This window comes from Dermacentor variabilis, chromosome 6, assembly GCF_050947875.1.
Source record: "Dermacentor variabilis isolate Ectoservices chromosome 6, ASM5094787v1, whole genome shotgun sequence".
NCBI lineage: Eukaryota > Metazoa > Arthropoda > Arachnida > Ixodida > Ixodidae > Dermacentor > Dermacentor variabilis.
In genome coordinates, this window is record NC_134573.1 from 190,955,677 (window position 1) to 190,977,535 (window position 21,859).

General features: G+C 42.3%; 1 protein-coding gene across 3 annotated transcripts in view; it reads left to right on the forward strand.

Annotated features, from left to right (window-relative positions):
* Asap (ArfGAP domain of ASAP) overlaps positions 1-21,859 on the forward strand; it is a 221,044-nt gene that overhangs the window by 182,172 nt on the left and 17,013 nt on the right. For all 3 annotated transcript variants that reach the window (XM_075697201.1, XM_075697202.1, XM_075697203.1), the window contains 4 exons: positions 1,700-1,893; positions 14,287-14,488; positions 14,549-14,711; positions 15,194-15,336. In XM_075697201.1, coding sequence (XP_075553316.1) covers positions 1,700-1,893; positions 14,287-14,488; positions 14,549-14,711; positions 15,194-15,336 — 702 coding nt within the window. The remainder of the gene's footprint in view (positions 1-1,699; positions 1,894-14,286; positions 14,489-14,548; positions 14,712-15,193; positions 15,337-21,859) is intronic.

A 21,859-nucleotide genomic window follows, 5' to 3' on the forward strand; every position in this document is an offset into this window, starting at 1 on the left:
CACCTCTTTAAGTTATTCTTAATTTATCAAGGCAATTATAACATGGCTGAAGCCTTCATAACTGTTGAATTATTTATTGTTTTTGTTATGCTTTTGTTGTGTCTTTCTAATCTTACATGCTCTAGTCATTTCTCAAGTCTTCAAAAACAAAATGACACTTTGCAATGACTGCACAGTCCCTTCTGTGGCTATGTTGATACTCCTCCATGACATTAAGAATTGACTGCATTTTGTGAATTGCACAGAGACAAAAGAAGACTGGGATATTCACAAACACGCATGTGTACAGAGGCGCGCTCTATGAAGTGAGGGCAGCTGCTGTTCTGCCATTTCACTAGTTCACAGAAACAGAAAGCTGCTTTTCGACATGAACATGAACTTTCTTTATGTAGTGATATAGTAACATGCAGTGGAAGGACCACAAATGCTAACAAAATGAATGCCTTTATAAGCAAAAAGCACAGTACATTTAACAAACATGAGGTTATGTATACCAATTTGCAATCATGTTGGGAATTGGAGGGGGTAGCACTCAAAGTTTCATGGTATAGTGTAGCTTCTAGTTCACTGCAATTTTCTGTGCAATTTAATAGAAGAACTCCTTGTTAAACCACTTGTACTGCATTTCAATTTTGTCAATGTAAAGCACACTAATTTCACTTCCGCCATAATTGCGTAACACAATTTGGTCAGCTATTGGTCTTTAGAGGAGCATGGATACAAAAACGTTATATTCTTTCTTGCTTTTTTACGTGGCTGCTTACTCTATATAATTATATCGTGAGGCCTCAACATGCAAGTAATTCCGTTACCTTTTGATGTGACCAATTTGAAATGCATGCCAAGTGCAGTTCAGACAGAATGCATCAAAGGAACTGGAGATGGCAGTTGCATGGTGTTGCACACCTTTCAGGCATGCATCAGTGTCAGCCTGGCACAGTGATTAAAAGTCACATAATGACCGCATTTTTGAAAGCAGGCACTGTGTCACCAAATCAGCCTTTCCAGCCTTTCTGTGCTCCTCTGCATTTGACATGGCTGTCTTCTGTTCATCTTCCATTCTCCCCCCTCTTATGTAATTGAACGCTTAATGGATGGCTTTCAGTTTACACAGTCACACTGTGTTATGTGTCTCACTTGTGTGTAGTTTAGCATGACCACCACTTCTGGTTCCTGTAACATATTTAGCCTCCATCTTCACATTCACTGCCACACAGCAGTAGTCACATATCTCGAACTGGTCACATTTAAAGCTGATGAAATTATTTGTTGCGCTCTTGCATAATGCACAATCAGCACGTGCTAGCCTATAGGCCTGAAAGTTGGAGGATAAACAATGATGCTATTAAGGACCGTGCAACTAGCGATGGAACAATGATAGGCATAACTTTAGGAGACAGTAAGACAGCTATGTGGATTAGAGCAAACAGATGTATTGATATTAAAGTGGAACATGTGAAGATTGAGATTACTGGGAGAGTCCTTTGTGCTGCAGTGGAATAAAATAGGGTCATGATGATGGTGATTCGTGTAAGCAGATTACAATATGGCTGCATTGTGACAGTGTGATGGCATTCTTCATGCCATACAGCGGTTGTGTACTGGTAAGCAGTGATTGCTGCAGTTGAGCAGACTTTCATGATGCCTAGCATATTTTCACAGTGCAATCATGTGTTGCCTTCCTCTGCATCCTTTCCAGGCTTGGTGCAGAATGGCACACACTACGCATGGCACTTGCACCGGTGTTGCTTGAGATGAGAAACATAGAAGAGCTAGCGACATGGCAAGAGGAAATCTGTGATGACTTTGCTGAATATGTGCGATGGCTGAGAGACCCTGAAACTCTGGAAATAGGCTGTGTTCAGGACACCTTGTCTAGACTTGCTTTGGAATGTGAGTATATGCTGCGCAATTGATGCATGTGGTGGTCAACAACTAACTACTAAACCAACACTAATTCCAGTTGAAGATGTTGTGTGAAAGTGCAGTAGGTAAACTATTTACGGGGTGTATTTACAAGGGTAGCAAACACTGGCCAACATGGAAGCCAGCCAGCATCAAATAAGGCATGTTGTCGTCATAAGATCAGCAGTGGCTGCTTGGGGGTATTTTTTTTTTATGAATAAATGCTTTATTTTCAACAGACCTAATATTCGGAAACAATGATGTCGGCCCCTGGATTTCCCACTAAATCCAGGAGCCGACATCATTGTCTCCGATTAGCACGTAGCATGAGCTCTGGAAGCAAAAGTACCGGCCCAGCGCCACTAAGGACCCACAGCAGAGGACGGGTGGTAATGCTCGAGTCTCGACGTGTGAATGACGTTGCTGAGCAACGGAACAGAAGATGTAGTGGGAGTGGTGGACACAATCTCGTACATGACATCAGTCACTTGTCAAAGTACACAGTATGGGCCTGTGTAGCGAGGAAGGAGCTTTTCAGAAAGGACCACATGTCGGGAGGGGGACCAAAGTGGCACGAGGGCATCAGGAGCAAAACATTCATCGTGATGTCGCTAGTCGTAAAGGCGCTTGTGATTGTCTTGGGTGGCCTTAAGTCTACCACAGGCTATTTGCCACACGTAACCAGCCCCTTGCAATGGCGTTGTGTGCATATTCACTAGTCGATGTTGCAGGAAAAGGAAGAAATGTGTCCAACGGTAAAGTTGGTTCACGTCCGAACAAAAGGTAAAAGGGAGAGTATCCAGCAGTGTGATGGTGGGAGGAATTATACATTGACGTCACGTATAGCAGTGCAGGTTCCCAATCACTGTGGTCAGCTGACACATACTTTGAAAGCATGTCTCTTAAGGTTCGATTCAAGTGCTCGGTGAGCCCGTTCGTCTGGAGATGGTATGATGCGGTGATCTTGTGCTGCGTGGAGCAGCAGCGCGGGATATCATCGATGATTTTGGACAGCAAGGTATAGCCTCGATCTGTAAGCAGTTGATGTAGGGCACCATGTAGTAAAATTACGTCACAGAGGAGAAAATCCACCACATCTGTAGCACAGCTGGTCGCCGGTGCTTGTATCATTGCATAGCATATTGTGTAATTGGTAGCGACGGCAGCCCATTTGTTTCCCGAAGCAGATGCAGGAAAGGGTCCGAGAAGATCCAAACCGACACAGAAGAAGGGCTCGGGTGGTACGTCGATGGGCCGAAGGTACCTCACACCTCCACCAAATAAATGTTACGTGAAAGCGCAGTAGGGAAACTATTTACAGGGTGTATTTACAAGGGTAGCAAGCACTGGCCGACATGGAAGCCAGCCAACATCAAGCAAGGCACATTGTTGTCATCAGGTCAGCAGTGGCCACTTATGGGTAGATCTCACTAAATCCAAGTGGTCATCATCGTCTTCGAGTAGTGCATAGCAATATTGAAATTTTGCTAAGACAAATATCATTTCACATCTGGCAAACTAAGAAAAACTTCAGCTTGAATGCTGAGCAATGTTTATTTATTTATTTATTGTATTACCCTCAAGGCCCTAGGGCATTAGAGAGGGGAGTGGGTACAATGTTAATAAATGTAAAACAACAATAGAAACAATACAATACAATTGACAAGCTTAACAGGAATGATGCAACAGTTGGGTAGTTATTGACAAAGTAGCAGCACTTCTAAAAGCATTATGAAACATTGTTCCAGCGCACAATTGAACAAGGACGAGAAGAGAAAGACAACACGAACGCCGGACTTCAACTGAATTTTATTCATGGAAAACAGGGCTTTATGTACACAGGGGGAGGGAGTGGGGGGCTGCTAGTGCGCAGGATCACTCAAAAATATTTCCTTGGTCTAGGCAACAGTCATCACAGGTGTCAAACCAAAATAAGAAAAAAAGAAAAAACTTTTCCCTCTATTTTTTACATCACTCAGTGCAATCTCGCTCATCTCCCGCCCTACCTAGCTGATTCGACACACCCGTTTGCCCTGAGATAATCAAGTTCTTTTTTCCCGAGTACAACAGAAGGAGCACTGACACAGTAATCGTTTTCATTGGAGATACAAAACGCTTCAAAAATTTCCCGGTTTTTCTGATTGCTATATTTGCGCAACATTTGTGTTCGTTCGAAAAACACCTTGCATGCTGGCTTGTGCGAGCAACGGCGAATGTGGTCAGCTAAATGACCAGCGCCACTTAGTGAAGTAGCATTCCTGCGATGCTCTAGCAAGCGTTCATTCAGACAGCGCCCGGTTTGGCCAATATAGCATTTCCCACAGGCGAGGGGAATACTATACACAACACTGACGTCACATTCAACGAGGGCTTTGGTGTGCTTTATTTTGCAGGCTGGATTCTTCTGGGATTCGTTTACTAGGCGACACATTCGTCCCAGCTTTTCCGGTGCTGAAAACACAACACGCACCCCACACCTGTTGCCAACCTTCTTGAGGCAGTGAGAAACCTGGTGCCAATAGGGCACTACGACAGGGCGCTTTTGTGGGCGTGCGTCTTCTTTCAGCGTGCGCCTCCCACCAACCTTTACCTTGTGAATCTGGCTCTCTACCACCGAGGCTACGATTTCTCCGTGGAACCCAGCCTTCTCCAGATGCCTTAGCTGGGCGTCGACGCTGTCACGAACTTGATGTTCGCATGACTTCCCTAGAGCAGAGCGGATGCAGTTTTTTGCTATAGCTCTTTTTACGAGCTTGGAGTGGGCCGATTGATAATTCAGAATTTGTTTTTTCGACCGTGGCTTGTACTGCCAGCACACGCGCGCTCCATGAAAAATAAGACACAAGTCGAGGTACTGGATGCAACCATCTTGCGGCAGTTCGTGCCTGAACTTCATTCCAAAGGCGTTACTAGCAAAAATATTGAGAATGCTGCTTATACTATTGCCTTTATCCTGAGCATCAGTCGTATTCATTACCACGAGGTAATCATCGACATATCTAAAAACTTTCTGCACGCCTGCGTTGTAAAGGGACGCTTGACGGTGGTAGAGATGGTGGTAGAGAGCCAGATTCGCGAGGTAAAGGTTGGTGGGAGGCGCACGCTGAAAGAAGACGCACGCCCGCAAAAGCGCCCTGTCGTAGTGCCCTATTGGCACTAGGTTTCTCACCGCCTCAAGAAGGTTGGCGACAGGTGCGGGGTGTGTGTTGTGTTTTCAGCACCGGAAAAGCTGGGACGAATGTGTCGCCTAGTAAACGAATCCCAGAAGAATCCAGCCTGCAAAATAAAGCACACCAAAGCCCTCGTTGAATGTGACGTCGGTGTTGTGTATAGTATTCCCCTCGCCTGTGGGAAATGCTATATTGGCCAAACCGGGCGCTGTCTGAATGAACGCTTGCTAGAGCATCGCAGGAATGCTACTTCACTAAGTGGCGCTGGTCATTTAGCTGACCACATCCGCCGTTGCTCGCACAAGCCAGCATGCAAGGTGTTTTTCGAACGAACACAAATGTTGCACAAATATAGCAATCAGAAAAACCGGGAAATTTTTGAAGCGTTTTGTATCTCCAATGAAAACGATTACTGTGTCAGTGCTCCTTCTGTTGTACTCGGGAAAAAAGAACTTGATTATCTCAGGGCAAACGGGTGTGTCGAATTAGCTAGGTAGGGCGGGAGATGAGCAAGATTGCACTGAGTGATGTAAAAAAGAGAGGGAAAAGTTTTTTTCTTTTTTTCTTATTTTGGTTTGACACCTCTGATGACTGTTGCCTAGACCAAGGAAATATTTTTGAGTGGTCCTGCGCACTAGCAGCCCCCCCACTCCTTCCCCCTGTGTACATAAAGCCCTGTTTTCCATGAATAAAATTCAGTTGAAGTCCGGCGTTCGTGTTGTCTTTCTCTTCTCGTCCTTGTTCAATTGTGCGCTGAAATGATGTTTCATAATGCTAATCATAACCAACTAGCCCAGCTGTCCATACTTAGCTTCTAAAAGCATTAATATCTTTAATGGCGACAACTTTGTGTGGAAGGCGATTCCAACACGAACATGTACTGGGAATAAATGAGTCATGGTAACTGATTTAAAGTGAAAATGGAATACCTACCTTACGATGGTGATCAATGCATGTGGAACTGTAGGATGGTTTTGTTAGTAGCCTATCCTAAAGAGATGAATTGTTATGATAAACCTTAGAAAATAAACAAAGGCTGAAAAACTTTCTACGATGAAAAAGGCCGGGTAAAGGGGAGTGTTTCTTTCATAGCTGTAACACAAATGGTGTGATGCTAGTTGGAAAGAATGAAGCGTGAAGCACCTTGTGTACTGCCTCTAAGTCAGCTATGAGTGATTTGAGACCAGGATCCCATATACTAGCTGCTGCATATGCTAGTTTAGTTCGTACCAGTGTTTTATAAAGCAGCAACTTGAGAGGTACGAGGGCATGAGAAAAATTTCTGTGGAGGTGACTTAACATGAGTTTTCAATCAATGTTTTCCAATATTTCACATCAATGAGTTTTCCAAGATAAGTTATACGAGATGTGCACGACTAGGTACTTGTATGAGTACACAGATTCCAAGTCAGTGTTGTTAATGTGATATGTTGGATTATTAATTTATTGTTGACAAATACATATAAATTTGCATTTGTTAATTCCATGTTCCATTACTGGCACCACTCATAAAACCAGTTGATATCGGACTACAGGATGGCTGAATCTGTCACTGTTAATTTGCCTTTAAACGGTGGAGTCATCGGTTAAAGATGAAGAACGTTATGTTTGAGGGCAAGCCATTAATTAAACTGAGAAGGAGCAGAGGTCCTATTACGGAGCCCTGTGTTATGCTTGCGATAGCTGAAGAATGAGAGGAGTCTATGTTATTAGCTGTTGCAAACTGGAAACAATCTGTAAGTAGACCTTTCAACTGTGCAAGAACTTTATTATCAAATTAAGACTGTGTAATTTAACAAAAAGCAATTCATGTGTTACTGTGTCCAATGCCTTTGAGAAATCTAAGAATATGTAGTCGTCTATAAAGGACCTACGGTCAAGCATGCAAGTCATGAGTGAAACACAAATGTTTGTTTCGCACGAAAGTGTCTTGCAGAATGCGTGTTGAGCATTACTAAAAAAATGAATTAAGTTTATAAACTTCGCTATATGAGAGGAAGTGACATGTTCCACGATCTTGCATGGTATACTGGTTTTTGATATGGCTCGGTCTTGATGCTTGTCTCTGAACTTCAAGAAAGGAGTAACTCTCCCCACTTTCCAATCATGGCAAATACAGACAGTTTCAAGTGGGAGCTCAAATAGTTTTGAAATTATAATGGAGCTGCATACTTTAGTAATATAATGAGAAACTTAGAATTGATGTCCTCTCCAGCTGATGAGGATATTTTTAGGTTTTCAGTTATTTTAGCAATACCTGTCAAATCAAAACGAATAGAATGCATCGGGAGTAATTCAAAATTTACTATGGTTACAACTACCGCAGAGAAAGAGGGTGTGGAGATGGTCTAGGAGAACAAGCTGGGAGAGGTTTCTATCAAACATAAATTCTGACACACCGAACCCAAAAGTTTGGAATGGTCTCAGATGGCTAAAAAGGGTAGCAAATCCACCCATTGCGCTTGGTCGATAACCAAGAAAATACCTTGGAAGGCGAGGCCGATGCCCTTGGCATACACTTCGAGCATGTATCAAGCTCCATACACTTCTCAGAACCATTTCTTAACTATAAGCAAGTAGCAGAACTTAAATCACTGAACCGTAAATGCTGGCCAAATGAACCGTACAGCCATCCTTTTAATATCGCCAAGCTGAGAGCTGCCTTGAACGTATGTAGGAGCTCTGCTTTGAGAGCTGACAGAATCATGTATGTCACGATTAAGAACCTGCACACTGACACACAGATGACACTGTTTGCACCTTTTAACTCTATCTGGGCTGCCAGATAACTTCCATCCACATGGAAAGAAGCTATCGAAGTCCCGGTCTTGAAACAAGGTAAAGACCCATCCAACATGTCAAGTTACCACCCAATAGCACTCACAAGCTGCTTATGCACTCAACGAAAAAACGATAAATCGTCATCTTTTACCTTTTCTTGAATTGAATAAAATGCCTGGCCCTCATCAGTGCTGTTTCAGACTGAGTCAAACATTCGCAACACCTTTATCCATAAGCAGTTCTCTCTTTGTGTTCTCAAATATGAAGAAGGCATGTGACACAATTTGGCGATATACGAGAAGAAAGGGGGTTAACCGAGAGGCCCAATTTTTTTAAATTGTATCATAAGAATCCAACAAACACTGACCCCAAGGACAACATAGGGGAAATTATTTGTGATTAATAAATGAAATAAAGAAACTATAAATTAATGGAAATCAAAGTGGATGAAAAAACAACTTGCCGCAGGTGGGGTACGATCCCGCAACCTTCGCATCCCACAACCTACTACTTGCGAAGGTTGTGGGATCGTTCCCCACCTGCGGCAAGTTGCTTTTCCATCCACTTTGATTTCCATTAATTTATCATTTCTTTATTTCATTTATTAAGCACAAGTAACTTCACCTATGTTGCCCTTGGTGTCAGTGTTTGTTGGCTTCTTATGATCTAACTTGGCGATATGTGATTTTACGAGACCTCTCAGAAATGCATATTCGAGGCACTATGCTGAATGTAATTGAAAGTTACTGTTAGAGTCGGGAATGCTCTATCAAGGTTATTCAGGAAACTGAGGTACTGCAAGCTGGGGTATTAAGCTGTGCCCCCCCCCCCCCTTTTTTTTTGTAAAAGTGAACTTCTTGTGGTCATGCGTACCGCGGAGTATGTTTTATTCTGTATACATAGATGATACACAGTTAGGATTCAGGTCATGTAACGTCGCAATATGTGAGCAACATGTTCAGCTTGGCTTGAACAAAGTGTGTAAATGGGCAGAAGGAAATGGCTTTAAACTAAATCCTCTTAGAAGTTCCTGTGTCCTTTTCACATGAAATGGAGGCTTATTTGCAGAGTGCAATGTGGAACTGCACAGACAACACGTGCCAGTTACCTCAGAACACAATTTATAGGCATCATGCTGGACTCAAAGCTAACTTTCATCCCGCATATAAAGCATCTTTGTAAAAACAAATGCCTAAGAACAACGACCATTATTAAAATACTGTCGCATTCTACGTAGGGTAGTGACAGAAAGCGCCTCGTGTGCGCATGAGTGGACTAGGGCACCACAGTGTGCCAGTCTGCTATGCCAGGTGCTCTATAATGATACCGGACCTTGTCCATCAGGGTAGCAGGAGATTTTAATTGCGATAAAGTATTCAGACCATTCAGATGCAATTTTCTCATAAACTATGTATTTTCTTGACACGAAACATGAGTTGCGAGATATCTGGAATGATATTTGAACAGTCCATGTTGACTTAGTAGTGTTCCTTTAAGGGAAGAAAATTTCACTACAACAGGCCTGCATTTGTTAACATGTATGCACCTAACCTGTGCGGTCTTTCAGTTGATTCTTTGGAAATGAGAAAACTCTAGATAGTTTCTTCTCCATCTCATTCCAAGATTCTGAAGGGGAATTTATTTATTTATTTCACATATTGTCAATCCCTGATCGGATTATAACAAGAAAGGCAAGTACAATGGTAGGAATTGCGAACAACAAAGCAAATATAATACAGTATATAATTACAAGAGCGTAATTGCAAAAGTTGTTGCTAGTCTAAAAAAAGAAACAAAATTAGATACACCATCACAAATTTAAGGTATGGGTTGCCTAAAGAATCTGATGTGAAAAAATAAAGCAAACCAATTCAAGACAAAACTAGCAAACACGTGATAAAAAAATATGTGATGAACATGATAAACAGAATGCACTCGTATATATAATGCATTATACAAAACCTCAGTGTCTGTGGAAAAGCACTTATAGATGAAAGGGTGTAAATTGTGAAATCATAGAACATAGAGAAGAGAAAAAAAACAGTAACATTAGCTAATAAAGTATGCAATATTATATAGAATGAGGGTATTTAGAAGGGTTATAACTAAAAGTGTTGATAACAGAGCAGCAAACTAAAGTATAGAAAAAAAAGGAAAAGTGCTAGCATACGAAGATCAGTGACAAAGCAGAGCCAGCAAATCGAAACTGTAAGGCAAGCTTTTCCATGAAAATGTATCTAATGAGCAGCTGTTACTGTTGCACTCGCTCAGACTATTCCACTCTCTTATCGCTACAGGACAGAATGAATTTTTAAAGCAGTCAGTACAAAAGGGATATTCAGGCAAGCCGTAAAACAATGTCGGCTGTCGCATCTCTAGTGTATATTTACGTTGCTCAGATCATCGGCAGGCCTCGTCCGTACATCTAAATCCTGTTGAGCACCAGCAGTGAGTCGACAAATGATGCTGTCTACTTCGGCTCCCATTTTTTCCTGCTTCCTTTTAATTTCATTTATACTCGTTTCCATTCCTGCAAATTTACTTTCAATTTTTTCACACCTGTCAGCATCACTTTCTGAAACTTTTTTTATTTCTGTCACACCAGCCGCAGTATGTGAGTTAAGGCCTTGTAGCAGGTTTAGCACATTGTCTAATGCTTCGGTTAGTTCCTCGATCTCCAGACTCATTTGTTTTAAGACAAACAGTTTACTTAAAGCAGAGCATTTACAACTCCTGGCAGCTGTAGTTTCAATTTCCCACAGATTTGACGAAAGACGTAAGTGCTTACCTTCTGGCAACTCCCATAGATCCAGAGTGCCAAAATTCCACATTATCTGGGATGATGGCACATTCCAGGTGGCACGTCTTTCCAGTGATTACAGTTCAGCACTTTCACGTTACACTTTCAGATTCAGCAGTCTTTTCTTCTTCTTTTTTTTTTCGGTGTGTTGCGTCAGTGATATTTATGACCTTGGCACATACACGTTTCAAATACTATCATTTGCCATTTCTTAATTTAGAGCTAATTAGGGTATAGCAATTTTGGTTTCTATGTTTAAGAAACTTCTCAGTTTTCCAGCGCTTATCTGAACGCCAAATTTTCAGTCTCTGACCACAATATTCTTCAAATGAAAACTCATTATATAGAACTTTTTTGATAACTACTTTTTCCACAGATGAGCATATCAGTTCGTCTGCTAATATCAAATATGAGCTGGAAATAGGCTGAACGTGTTTGTTTCCAACAATCATCACATGGACTGCTGCATTGATGCCCATGATGTCAGAGGTGCCACTCAAGAGCCGAAGGTATTCCCCCAGCTTGCACAGAACGATGCAGTCATTAAAGAAAATTCATGGTGGGTGTGATGTAGCCAGGAGTGAATGCATGCCCCTTGAAAACACCAAGCAGTAGGGGTGTGAGGATAGTAATGTTTGATGCCAAATCTAATAGTGCTAGAAGCGAATGGAATACTTTTCGAATAATGAAAAGCCTTTTCCACCATTAATATAAAATGACCTTGACGCGCTAGTACTCGGCTTCCGTTAGTTAGGCCGTTCCAGGACTGACGAAATTGATATAATTGTCCGGCGGGTCAAATTAAACAAGATGCCAAAAAAAAAACTCCAAAACACACCGCTGATTAATTTGGCAGTATCTGCCCTATTCTAACACGTTCCTGAATCAAATATGCACTCACCTTCTGTGTGCCCAAAGCAGAAAACTGACATAAAAATTACATTAAAGCTCCTAAACAAAGTATAAATCCAATGCACACCTTATTTTTAGCAATAAAAATGGGCAAGGGTTTGCGTGTTGCGCAATGGCAGCCAGTAAAGTCAGCTTTGCCGCATGGTTTCTTAACGGCAGCTTTGTTGAAACACATCAGTGTTATACGAGAAAGCACATGCATGCCATAAACGCCATTCTGCTTTCATGTCTCTAGTGTCCGAGTACACCGCGCAGACAATTTTCGGCCCAATTTTCTTGAAGAAAGGAAGGCTCTCATTAGAATCAGATAAATGCCTTAATTAGACATTGGGAGCTACAGTTATTGCTTGAAGATTATCTTACGGCAGGCCGAAAATAAGCATTTTTGATGAGAGACGATGCGTTTTCAGCACATTCACTGTCCCCTAAGCTCTGCCAAGACAAACTCTGCCACTAAAGGGGTCAGGCACCTGCATGCACTCTAAGAAAAGTTTACACCCTTTGGAGTGTATATTTGCCACACAACAATAATCGTCATCTGTCTTGCCCGCATTTCCTTTCTTGAAAACGCTGCGCTCGTTACTTTCCTGTCAGGAATGCTATGTCATGGACCCTGTATGGGTTTTCAGAAGACCTACAGTATTGATAAATAAAAAATAAAAATAAATAACGTGCATGCCGTTCGTTACTGGAAAGTACTGGGCTTGCCGCGTTAAAGAAAGGAAATGCAGACAAGACAGGTGACGATTATTGTTGTGTGGCAAATATACACCCCAAAGGGCGCAACTGTTTTTAGAGTGTGCCGACTGGTCAAGTTCGAATTATCCGGCGAAGACCAATTTTAGAATCGAAATAACGAAAATTTGGGCCCATAGAAATGCATGGGTGTTGGCCGGGACCTTCGGTCCGAATCGAATTAACCAGAGGCGGATTAACGGAAGTCTACTGTATATTCACGATGTGAGAAAATTTCTCATTACATTGCACATTACAAAGTGTTATCTATTAAAAGCACAAATGGAGCATTAGAAGCAACTACGGGGTTTATTTGCATACCCTGGACTCATTGGCAAACGTGAATAATGGTGGTTTAGCTGGAAAAGACTGATTCCCCGAAGAATGTAGTTTGCTTTGCTACAAAACTTCTCGTGTTTTATGTCTGCCATGGCTGCCGGAAAAAAATTTGTTGCACTTTTACTTCAATTTTATGCTTGATCGTGCATGGTTGGCAATTTGAAATACTTGAAAAATGTTTATGTTTACGAATAGTTACTATTTGATTCAAAGACCAAATAGGGCATTATTTGAAATTTTAGAATACTTGCACACCCTTACTGGGCAGTGTAAAGAGCACGAAAAGAAGTGGCACCTGTTACCTATAAGATGGGCTCAGTGTTTATTTACAAATGGCTTTGTTGGTAACTGTGGTGGGAGATCCTTACAGCTTAAGTTTTCATACAGGCAGATGACCATGCTCTTTTAGTCTGCATACCTTTCGCAACTTCACAGTATTAATTGGTTTAAGGGAATCCAGGGATGACTGGCGTGTTTATTCACATAAATGTTCCCAATATTTCTTTCAGCAACTTTTGTACCATTTCCATACGTGCGTTATACTACGACCTATGCGTGCCTCCTGCCTCCCACCCTAATTTAAAGCAAATGCCTTTCTTTGCCTCTTTTGCCAGTTTTCGTGGTTGGCAGTCAGCGGTTGATGGTTGGTGGTCAGGCTTCTAATGCAGAGGTGCCGATACAAATCGCATGGCAGAGCTGCTGTGTGCTTTCGTCACTGAATGCCGACTAGCTTGTTGAGAAGCACATGCTATGGCACATAAGGTTTGCACTTAGCAAGGACAGCCTTCCCTCAATGGAACAGCTGCGGGCTTCGGCAGGAGACGAGCGTTGCGGTCGCATTCCATGCCAGTGCCACTGGAGATGCACACACACGTCTAATTGGCTTACATATAAAGCCTCTTATGCTACTGCCACAGATGTGCTGGCTGTATTCTCTATGGAACAACATGCGCTACCTTAATGTCCCCAGTTTGACGAACACATGCCATCAAGCACATCATTTCTTCAATGGAGCGAATACTTTTCAAGAAGCATTTGGCTATTTGCTTATATTGACAGTTGTTGTCCATGGTTTCTGCACAATTTCTTTTACCTGGACCAAACTGCTTCTGGTAAACTGATCAAAAAAGAGGTTGCAGTGCTGCCACAGAGCATGTGCAGTTGTCACTTAAAATGACCATGCAATGTGGTAAATGTTCTTGAAACAGGGCAACAAGTGTTGCTGAGTGTGATGTCTAGATTAAATAGTGTGCTTAATCACCACACTGCACATTTACTAAATAGCACAGCAAAAGCTTACATAGGTCTTGATTGCAACCAGAGTCTGTAATTTAGTGAGTCCAATGTGTATAACGTGAATTATGAGTGAGACCTGTACTTCGTCATGGTTTTCTACACTGTAAAGATGAGAATATCGGTGAGTATAATTCTCTACCTTTTTCTTTTCTGCTGCAGTGGTCCATATATTAAGCATCTTTGAAAAGTTGATTTCTGAGAATAAATTTTGTATTGCCTTGGCCTAAGTACGAAGCCCTATCCCCATATGCCTTGCAGCGGATTCTCCCAAATAAGAAAGAAAATGCCTTATACAGTTAGGCTTGGCCAGGCAGAATGCCTTGCTTATGAGGTTGTCTCTGTTTGCAGCAATATTTAGGCTGTGCCTGGACACACGACTGGGCTGCCTGCAACCCTCGCAACTTGAACAAGGTGAAGCATCCACAGTTATAGCCGTTGCAGGGCAACTGTTTTCTGCCTACCAGGAGCTCTACTACGGACTTCCCCTTTGGAAGTACATGCACACATCCTCCTACCGGAAGTACACGGAGGCTGAGGATGTCCTGTACAAGTGGGTTTCACAGCTTTAAGTCATGGTGCTGCTACTACAGCTATGTGGTTGCTTTTACAGAATAACACTGGGCTACATCCAGCAGTATGCCAGAAAGACGTCAGAGGACCACTCCTTGGGGAGCAATAAGAGCCTTCTCCAAGCACTTCTTAGTTTGAATGGGCTGTCAGAGATGGACACCCACCTGACAATAATGGATTTCATTGCGGGTGGTGTTTTCACGGTAGGTGTACAATCATTCTGTGAGGTAGCAACATATTTTTGTCTTTCTTGCTCAGAATCATAGAAACCTCATTGCTAGCCACAGAGAATAATGTAAAATGCCCTCCAGGCTACATTGCGCCCAATGTGACATCACAAGTCAGTGATCTTTCATGCAGCATTGGTTTGTTCAGTCCTACGTAGGATGAATATGGCTCAATGGACATTTCAATACACCGAGACATAGGGCACATGTTCCTCGAGGGCATTATAATAACTAGCTTTGTGTGAATCTTGTTTCTGTGCTTGTTTTATGCCATCAAACTGTAAAAGAACAAGGTCTGTTTTGTCAGTTGTTCCATACTCTATTGGATTTTCCACACTGTGATTGACCATTAGTATTAGGAGAAAAATACAACAAAAGTTATCGTGTCTGCACTGCTTTACTGGCTGATGCTGTGTTTCTGTATTGACGGGATATCTTGTTTCTTCTTTGCCATCTAGACGAGTATTGCCTTGTGCTTTCTCCTGCACCACTTGGCCTCCAATCCGGACGTGCAGGAAAAGCTCTACACTGAGCTCAAGTGTGGTGACGAGGACATCAGCAGCTGTTCCTACCTTCGTGCATGCATAAAGGAAAGCTTCCGGTATGGGTCTTGGCTGCAATGGCTGCTGTGGTGAATACCACGCTTGAGCTGCAGCAGTTCTCAGTGATGACATACTTGTTTGTTTGACTAGCTGTGCGATCTGCCAAGTCTCCCAGCCTACTGGCAGATTGCATAGGTTTTCATGATTGTACAGCCAATGTAAAAGCTCTTCAAAAAAGCATACCATACCTGCTATGACCACAGTTCACCTTATGCAGTCGCTCTTCGGAGTTAGTTGTTTTGAAAGTATTTGTGCCACCAGAAGAGGTCGACCCAGTGCTTTCATGCTTGGCAAGTGTGAAATGCATAGCTAATGAAGGCATTGAATAATATGCTTTTACACTACTGTTGGACTGGCTGCTGTTATCACTGACATAACATGTGCTGCCTAAGTCTGTGCAGAGGCCCCTAGTATCGGCATAAAGCTAATGGGACATTATACTGCCACATACTGCTGCACCCTCTATAGGTAGGGTTTAGCATTTTTGATTTAAACTGCAAAACAAAAAACAAATTCCAGGATGCAGTGTTGAGCAAAAAGGGTCAGTGAAAGCATTCTATGACAGTATGCTTTTGCGCACAAACTAGAAAATGAACACAGGAGACTCGACAATCACAAGCATTGTGCTTGTGATTGTCAAGTCCCCTGTCTTCATGCTATACCCTGTTTTCATGCTGTAGTTCGTGTCTTTGGAGGGGGGGGAGTCTCCTTGTAGTCGTTCCATGCGTGTATTAATGCTGTCCTGGGATAACTAGATAATTCACGAAGTTAATATTTAGAGCTCAGAGGGACACTAAAAAAAAAAAAAAACATTTGAGCTGTGTTAGTAAATTGCCTTTCTACAATATCAAAAAAGCCACTCTTATTGCGAGACGATGCTTGGTGCGCCAGAAAAGACACAAGAACAAAACGCAGGTGGCGACGCTGCCCTGAAGTTCCTACACTAACTGGCCCTTGAGGTCATAGATTTTGACACCGTCTGCTCGGGCCTAGTTAAGCTTTTGTTGTTAAGCACGGACTATCTTAACTGAGCCAAAAACAGAACTTAGCAAGTTTCCAGAATTTTCACTATGACATTACACTTGAACCGGGCCCGGGGTTCTGATGCAAAATTAAAAATAATTATCATTGCTGTTAATTTTTTACTCAGTAATCACCATATTACCGCAAAATAAATGAAACTGGAGTTATTCAAGGGGACCTTATTGATCTACACTGATTTAGGGTTTCTCTTTAGTGTTCTTTAAAAGGACTGATGACCGGCCAGAACATGTTGTTGATGGAAATGAAAGGACTCTCAGTATTATAATCAAGAATGCTGTTGGTGAGTGAAGTGAAAATAATTTTAAATTGCCACAGAATGTATCAAGATGTGGCAAGTATATGAGATTACTGTACATACATTGGCTCTTGTAATACCACATACTTGTAGTCTAAAATCGCAGTTGTCATATTATTGGGTGTTTTCATTTTATTACATGCGTAATAAGAAGTAAGGAAAGCCCATACTAATGAGCGGCGCCTGCAGAGATAAGAGTGTACCATACAGGCACGTAGAGTTGGTTGTATTAACTCTATGGCTAAGTTTTTATGACGCAAGTGGGTTGAGTCAAATCAGGTTGAACGAGCCCGACATGATTGTGTTGACATCCAGTAGCTTCTGACGGGTCTGGAGAACTCTGGCACGCAGCTTCGAGCCGAGACATTGACGCATTCAAATGGGACTTCCAGTTCCCACAGCCGGCTCTATCTCATGTTTCTTATCGTTATTGGCACTGCACAATGCTTGTTTTTGCCTTGTCCTGATCCTATTTCCGTTGCCAGTGCATAAAACACTGACATCTCAGTGGTCAAGTTTCAGCGCTGGCTGGCCTGACCCGACGATGTTCACATGCACGCTGCAAACTGGTCAGGCTGGGCTAACTCAGCCTGACCTGACGCTCGTTCATGCTGACCAGCTAGCAAGAACTCGACAGGCCGATTCCAGCTTGACAATCCAACTCGACCCGCTTGTCGGGTTCACATGAACGCCCTGTACAACTAGACAGAGCTGTAGCATCCCTGAGTGCTGTTGTACTAGTTGTACAACAGTTTGCGAGTGAGTACCCAGAGTTCTGTGGTCTCTGTGAGGATGCCATTGACTAATCGTGCTGTGAATGGCTGCACTGCAATAACTGTACTGCCTAGGGCCCTACCACTCAACGTTTTTAGATCTTTTGCTACCACTGGAATATCCTAGCACTTCACTTGGCTTGGCTAAAAGAAAAGCCTGGCGCATGCAGCCAGCAAAAGCATAGCCTTCAAGGTTAGTTTCTGTCACTTGGAGGGAGCCATCACTGGGGCGTAGACTTGGATGCCACTTATTGTTGTAGAAATAATTCAACACAATTCAACAGAAAACGTGAACTGCAGGAACGTTGGCTTGATAAGCAAAATATTACTTTCTTACAGCTAGGGCTGCACTTGTCTGCTTCCCACCAATGCCGAAGTATAATCTCTATCGCACTCGCCTACCACTGTATCCAGTAGATTTCTTGAGCATGACTACATCCTCAATGCAGATAGAAAAATTTGAATAACAAATGCTCCATGGCATTTTCCACATTACCACTGTAGACTGGACGCTCAGACTGGTAAGCTTTCCGTTTCCCTAAATAAAATGGGTACCATAAAAAACAGTGGTCAGTTCCTTTAAGACGTGCTGATGGGCTAGTTCATGATAATGACTTAGTTACTAGCAACACACTTAAAGAAAAAATGAGGACACACACAAAGCGCTGAATTTTTTCAGTGCTTCAATTTTTTTCGCCCATGTTTTTCCAAGTGTGCTGCTTATAACTAAGTTATATTTAGACACAATTTGGGTAATGTTAGCAACGCTGAAGAGAAAAATGTGTCAATTAATAGCTAAATGACAATTACTAAACCTTCAATTTTTGCCTGTGTAGAGGCATTATTAAGATTCACAGTTTTCCATTGCCCCAAAAGAACCAAAGGTGGTAGTAATTCTATGTTTGCAGAGAATGGGGACCACGTTGGTGGGTGACGTGTACTGAAAGTTTCACAAGTGTATTTTGCAAACTTTGCAGGAAGTGTGCCTATTGTCATGGTGGAACTCAACGTGCCACAAAGTTGACATTCGGAGAGAATAAGGAGCATATTATGCATGATATGTGAGCGAAGTTTTGTCAGCGTCAGTTAATTACAGCCTTTGTGAAAAACTCCCGAAGCAAGTGCTCAAAGTAGTTACATGGTTATCAGCTGTTTCCCAATGTCCAGAGAAAACATTACGTATCACTGAGTTTACAGGTGGTGAAAACTGGAGACAGGTTGCGGTAAGTGTAATGAGTAGCAAAACGTTAGCATTTCTGGAATAATTATGAGCTTTGGAAATAAATACTCAACCCCAATTTTCTCTATACTTTCATGTGTTATGCAAGGTTTACAGTCGATCTTCCCGATGTCTGTAGTCATTTCAACAATCGTATACCTTGTTTCTATTTTGTGAAAACAAGGGGAATGTCTATGGGCAATGTGTAGGGCGAGGTACAAAGTATGTGGGTTAATTGTAGCCGTTGCAGTAAAGTAGACATCCAAATGGCGCAGAATTTAGCCCACTGTTCTGAGAACTGTCCACCAAGATTGAAATTGGTGAAAGCGGGGGGACATTAAGGTCAATGACCATGCGAAGAGAGGGTTGTGGTGTTAAATTATAGGCATCGTAAAAATTGCTTCAGCAAGTGCTTGAAAGCGTGAGTAAGCGGTTGCTCACTGTTTCCCAGTATCCTAGAATAATTGTGCACGACAAAGTTCACAAATGTGGGCCAAAATATGCGCGATGTATGAAAATAATGTTTGACATTTCTGGCCTAATTACTATCATTGCAAGTAATTGTTGAATATTGTAAGCAAGGTGTTGCACAATACAAACACCGGCAAGACGAGCACAAGGACGGGTGCATCTGCACCCGTCTTTGTGTAATGTGACTGCCAGTCACATTACACAAGAATCTTAGAGCTACAGATGGGCCAAGCTTGCAAAAAAGAAAAAAAAAACTGTCTCATTAAAGTTGCAAATATCCTCCGGAGAATACTGGGCAAGAAACTTCCTGAGGTCTTCCTGGGCATAGGCCACAGCGGCTATATTCACACTTGCACTCTCTCCGTGAATACAGTGCCTTGAAGCTGCTCAGCCCCTGGAGTACTTCAGGTCATGAATGCCTGAGAAAAGACGTGAAGGTACCAAATCCTTAAGTTTTGGCCCACACTCCTAAGTTGCCAGCTCAAAATTCTAAGAAAAGAATTGCAACACAGAAGCATTAGTGTTCTGTGTGCTAATGCTCATCAGTGAATTTCGGCATCCATGCACCGTACGTTTGTCGCAGTGCACAAGTCAGCACGCTGCCACGAGAGTAGCACAGAAGATAACTTATTTCACAAATGTGCTGGTGAACCAAGCGTCGGAAGCACTGGCAATGATAGCAAACGATCACTTTGCCTTCTCTAGCAACATCTCGTCACTCACGACAGTGCCTACAGCACGCATTTCCATGAACAAAATGTTGAGGGTTTCCTCAAGTTTTTCACACTTGGGGTCTTGCTGCCAGCAGGCACCTGAACTGGCTGTTGGCACATTCATCCACTTGTCAGATTCCTTCAAAATGGCATGCACCGTTGACTTGACGAAACAAAGAAAAATGCTGAGTTCTTTTTCACTCCTCTCTATCACATACTGCACAGACAGATGCTGAAGGTGTGTCTGCTTTCAGTTTGCATATTTATTTTTTCAGTTAAGCACAAAGTTCCACCCGCTTAATTTTGCACCTGCCATTTCTTTTTTTCGTCACATCAGAACTGACCGGAAGGCATTTAACATTGCATTTTATATGCCATGCTTTGTGTTGCATATCAGGTTGCTGAAAATTTTGTCAATATTTCGGGGTATCCATATTAATGGGGTCAATATTAATGAGACATGACTGTGTGTATGTGCGTGCATGCATCTGTGTGTGTGTATGTGTGCGTCTATATATATATATATATATATATACATACATACAGGGTTTCCCACGTAACTTTAGCCAGACTTTAAAACTGTGCAAATGCCATGTAGCTGGACAGAGCAAAGGTAATGTTGTTTGCTGTCGCTTGTAGATCAACTCCTCAAATATTATAATTCGATGAAAAGTGTCAATGAAAAAATTGTAGAGCGACATAAAAAACTCCCGATACAGCTTTCTGTCGCTCAATACTTGCTACATAAAAGTGTTTTTCCGAGCATGAAAGAAGCTCGCAAATACATGCAAAGTGCCTCAAGCAACCAGTCTGCCGAGATCCGGTAGTTGAACAGGCACATGTAGGTTGAGGACGCACACATGAAAAAAAAAAAGAAACAATACTTTAGTTTTTACGTTACGTCCGGCCTTCCTCATTCCCTGAAGAAGGCCGGACCCCAGCCGAAACGTAGGAAATAAAGTATCGTTTTTTCATACATGGGGCCTCAATCTGCAAGTGCCTATCATCACCGTTTTATTTCCACTGCAGGACGAAGGCCTCTCCCCGCGATCTCCAATTACCCCTGTCCTGCGCCAGCCGATTCCAACTAGCACTCGCAAATTTCCTGATTTCGTCCCACCACCTATCTTCTGTCTTCCTCGATTGTGTTTCCCTTCTCTTGGTACTTATTCTGTAACCCTAATGGTCCAACAGTTATCTAACCAGCGCATTATGTGACCTGCCCAGCTCCATTTTTTTCTCTTGATGTCAATTAGAATATCAGCTATACCCGTTTGCTCTATGATCCAAACCGCTCTTTTTCTGTCTCTTAAGGTTATTTCTAGCAATTTTCGTTCCATCGCTCTTTGTGCAGTCCTTAACTTGTTGTCAAGCTTCTTTGTCAGTCTTCAAGTCTCTGCCCCATATCCCAGCACCGGTAAAATGCACTGACTGTACACCTTCCTTTTCAATGATAATGGTACGCTTCCAGTCAGGAGCTGATAATGTCTGCCGTATGCGATCCAACCCATTTTTATTCTTCTGTGAATTTCCTTCATTTGATCACGGTTCCCTGTGATTAATTGATCTAGGTAAACGTACTCCTTCACAGACTCTAGAGGTTGACTTTCCATGTTGAACTCTTGTTCTCTTGCCTAGCTATTCATCATTATCTTTGTCTTCAGCATATTAATCTTCAACCCCACTCTTACACTCACTCTGTTAAGGTCCGCAATAATTTGTTGTAACTCGTCTGCATTGTTGCTGAATAGAACAATGTCATCGGCAAACTGAAGGTTGCCGAAATATTCGCTGTCGATCCTTACTCCTAAGCTTTCCTAGTTCAATAGCTTGAATACTTCTTCCAAGCACGCAGTGAATAGCATTGGAGAGATTGTGTCCCCATGTCTGACCCCTTTCTTTATAGGTATCTTACCGCTTTTCTTGTGTGGAATTAAGGTAGCTGTAGAACCTCTGTAGACATCTTCTAAGGTGTTTACGTAAGCATTCTGTACCCCTTGATTACGT